The 1,826-nt window shown below is 38.4% G+C and overlaps 1 protein-coding gene across 5 annotated transcripts in view; it reads left to right on the top strand.

Annotated features, from left to right (window-relative positions):
• Larp4 (La ribonucleoprotein domain family member 4) overlaps positions 1-1,826 on the top strand; it is a 62,781-nt gene that overhangs the window by 34,850 nt on the left and 26,105 nt on the right. For all 5 annotated transcript variants that reach the window (XM_005353896.2, XM_005353895.2, XM_013348694.2 and 2 more), the window contains exon 7: positions 557-667. In XM_005353896.2, the coding sequence (XP_005353953.1) occupies positions 557-667 (111 nt within the window). The remainder of the gene's footprint in view (positions 1-556; positions 668-1,826) is intronic.

The following is a 1,826-nucleotide window of genomic DNA, read 5'->3' as shown; positions in this document are numbered from 1 at the left end:
CACCAAACTTTAAACTTTCTTTTCAACTATTAACTCTTGCTTTACCAATCTCAGTTTTGTTATAATCAGTTTTTTCTGGATTCATCTTTTGGTAAGTTAGATAGTTATAGGAAAGATGTTTGTACAGAGTTCATACCTGATTCTGATACAAACAAAATATCTAAATTAGATAAGAATGTATGATTGGTGTTATGTTAGTTAAGATCATAACTTAAAAACTTTTCTCCTTGCTGGGTGGTGATAACACACACTTTTCCCTAGCACTCAGGAGGCAGAAAAAGGCATATTTCTGTGAGTTTGAGACCAGCCTGGTCTACAGAGCTAGCTCTAGGACACCCAGGGTTACACAGAGAAACCCTGTCTGAGATAAACAAACAAACAAACAAACTTTTCTCCCTGTTGAGGAGGAAAATGACTTGGAATAAGGAAACTTTAGCTTGCCATTAGAACTGAAGTATTTCTGTTTTGTTGCTCCTAAGATAAAGTTAGGTGCAAATTTTACACCATAACCGCACATGTTTTCGTTTCAAGAGTTGACTGTATTTTTCTTTTTTAGGAAGTGAAAGCTTTGTTTAAAAATGAAAACTGCCCAAAAGTCATAAGCTGTGAATTTGCACACAACAGCAATTGGTATATTACTTTCCAGTCAGACACGGATGCGCAACAGGTGAGAGGAGAGCTTCCTCCAATAAAAATCTCAGCGGAGAGTATGTGTTTGGGGTAGGGGTGTGGCCCAGTGGTAGAGTACAGGTCTAGGGTACATAAGGTCCTAGGTTCAGTTCCTAGTACCACAAGGAAAGGACCAGATATGGTAGTTCCTTCCTATAGTCGTAGAACTTGGCAGAGAGAGACAGGCAAGATCAGGAGTTGAGGACCAATGTTGACTATATAAGTGTGATTGGGGCCATCTTGGGTTATATGAGATCCTGTCTCAAAACTTTAATAAAAGAAAAATGTAAATTAGACATGGTAGTGATGGTGCATGCCTGTTAACAAAGCACTTGATACTGAAGCTGTTTAAGGCCAGCCTAGGTTGTTACAAAGTGAAACCATGGCAAAAGAAGAAAGAAAAGTTTACCAAGATTGGTCATACTTTTTTAAATTGATATTATCTGCATATAATTTTAACAGATTGTTGTTGTTGTGTGTTTGGTTTTTCAAGATAGGGTTTTACTCTGTAGCCCTGGCCATCCTGGAACTCTCTGTAGACCAAGCTGGGCTTGAACTCAGAGATCCATGTGCTTAAGCATCCCCAGTGCTAGGATTAAAGACTGTGGAGCAGCATTGTCCAGCTTCGGGTTTCAGTTTTAATTAAAAATATTTTTTTTATTTGAAAGAAAAATAGATGAACTTAGACTTTAAACGTCACTATGTGAAGATTTACAATTGTATTCAGTGGTAGTTTTATGGTGGCCTAGGCTATGTGGCAGTAGTCTTTCCTCATGTCCTCCTGAATGTTGGGAACAGATGTGAGCTGTCACAATGATCTTATTCCCCATTTTTCCTCTTTCATATGTATAAATGTATTGTTGGTCTGTGTATGCCTGGTGCCCAAGAAGGCAAGAGAAGGGTGCTGTATATCCCTGGAACTAAACCTAAAGATATGGAAATCAAATTCTTTTTGTTGTTGTTTTGTTTTGAGATTGGGTTGTCTAGGGTTTTTGTTGTTGATGGTTGTGGTAGTGGTGTGTGGTTTGTTTGTTTGTTGCTGTTTTTTTGGTCTTGTCTGTATTTTTTTTTTTTTTTCGAGACAGGGTTTCTCTGTGATTTTGGAGCCTGTCCTGGAACTAGCTCTGTAGACTAGGCTGGTCTCGAACTCACAGAGA

Source organism: Microtus ochrogaster, chromosome 15, assembly GCF_000317375.1.
Source record: "Microtus ochrogaster isolate Prairie Vole_2 chromosome 15, MicOch1.0, whole genome shotgun sequence".
NCBI classification, from domain to species: Eukaryota; Metazoa; Chordata; class Mammalia; order Rodentia; family Cricetidae; genus Microtus; species Microtus ochrogaster.
Note: the sequence above shows the minus strand (reverse complement) of the source record. Positions and strands in the feature narration are given on the sequence as shown.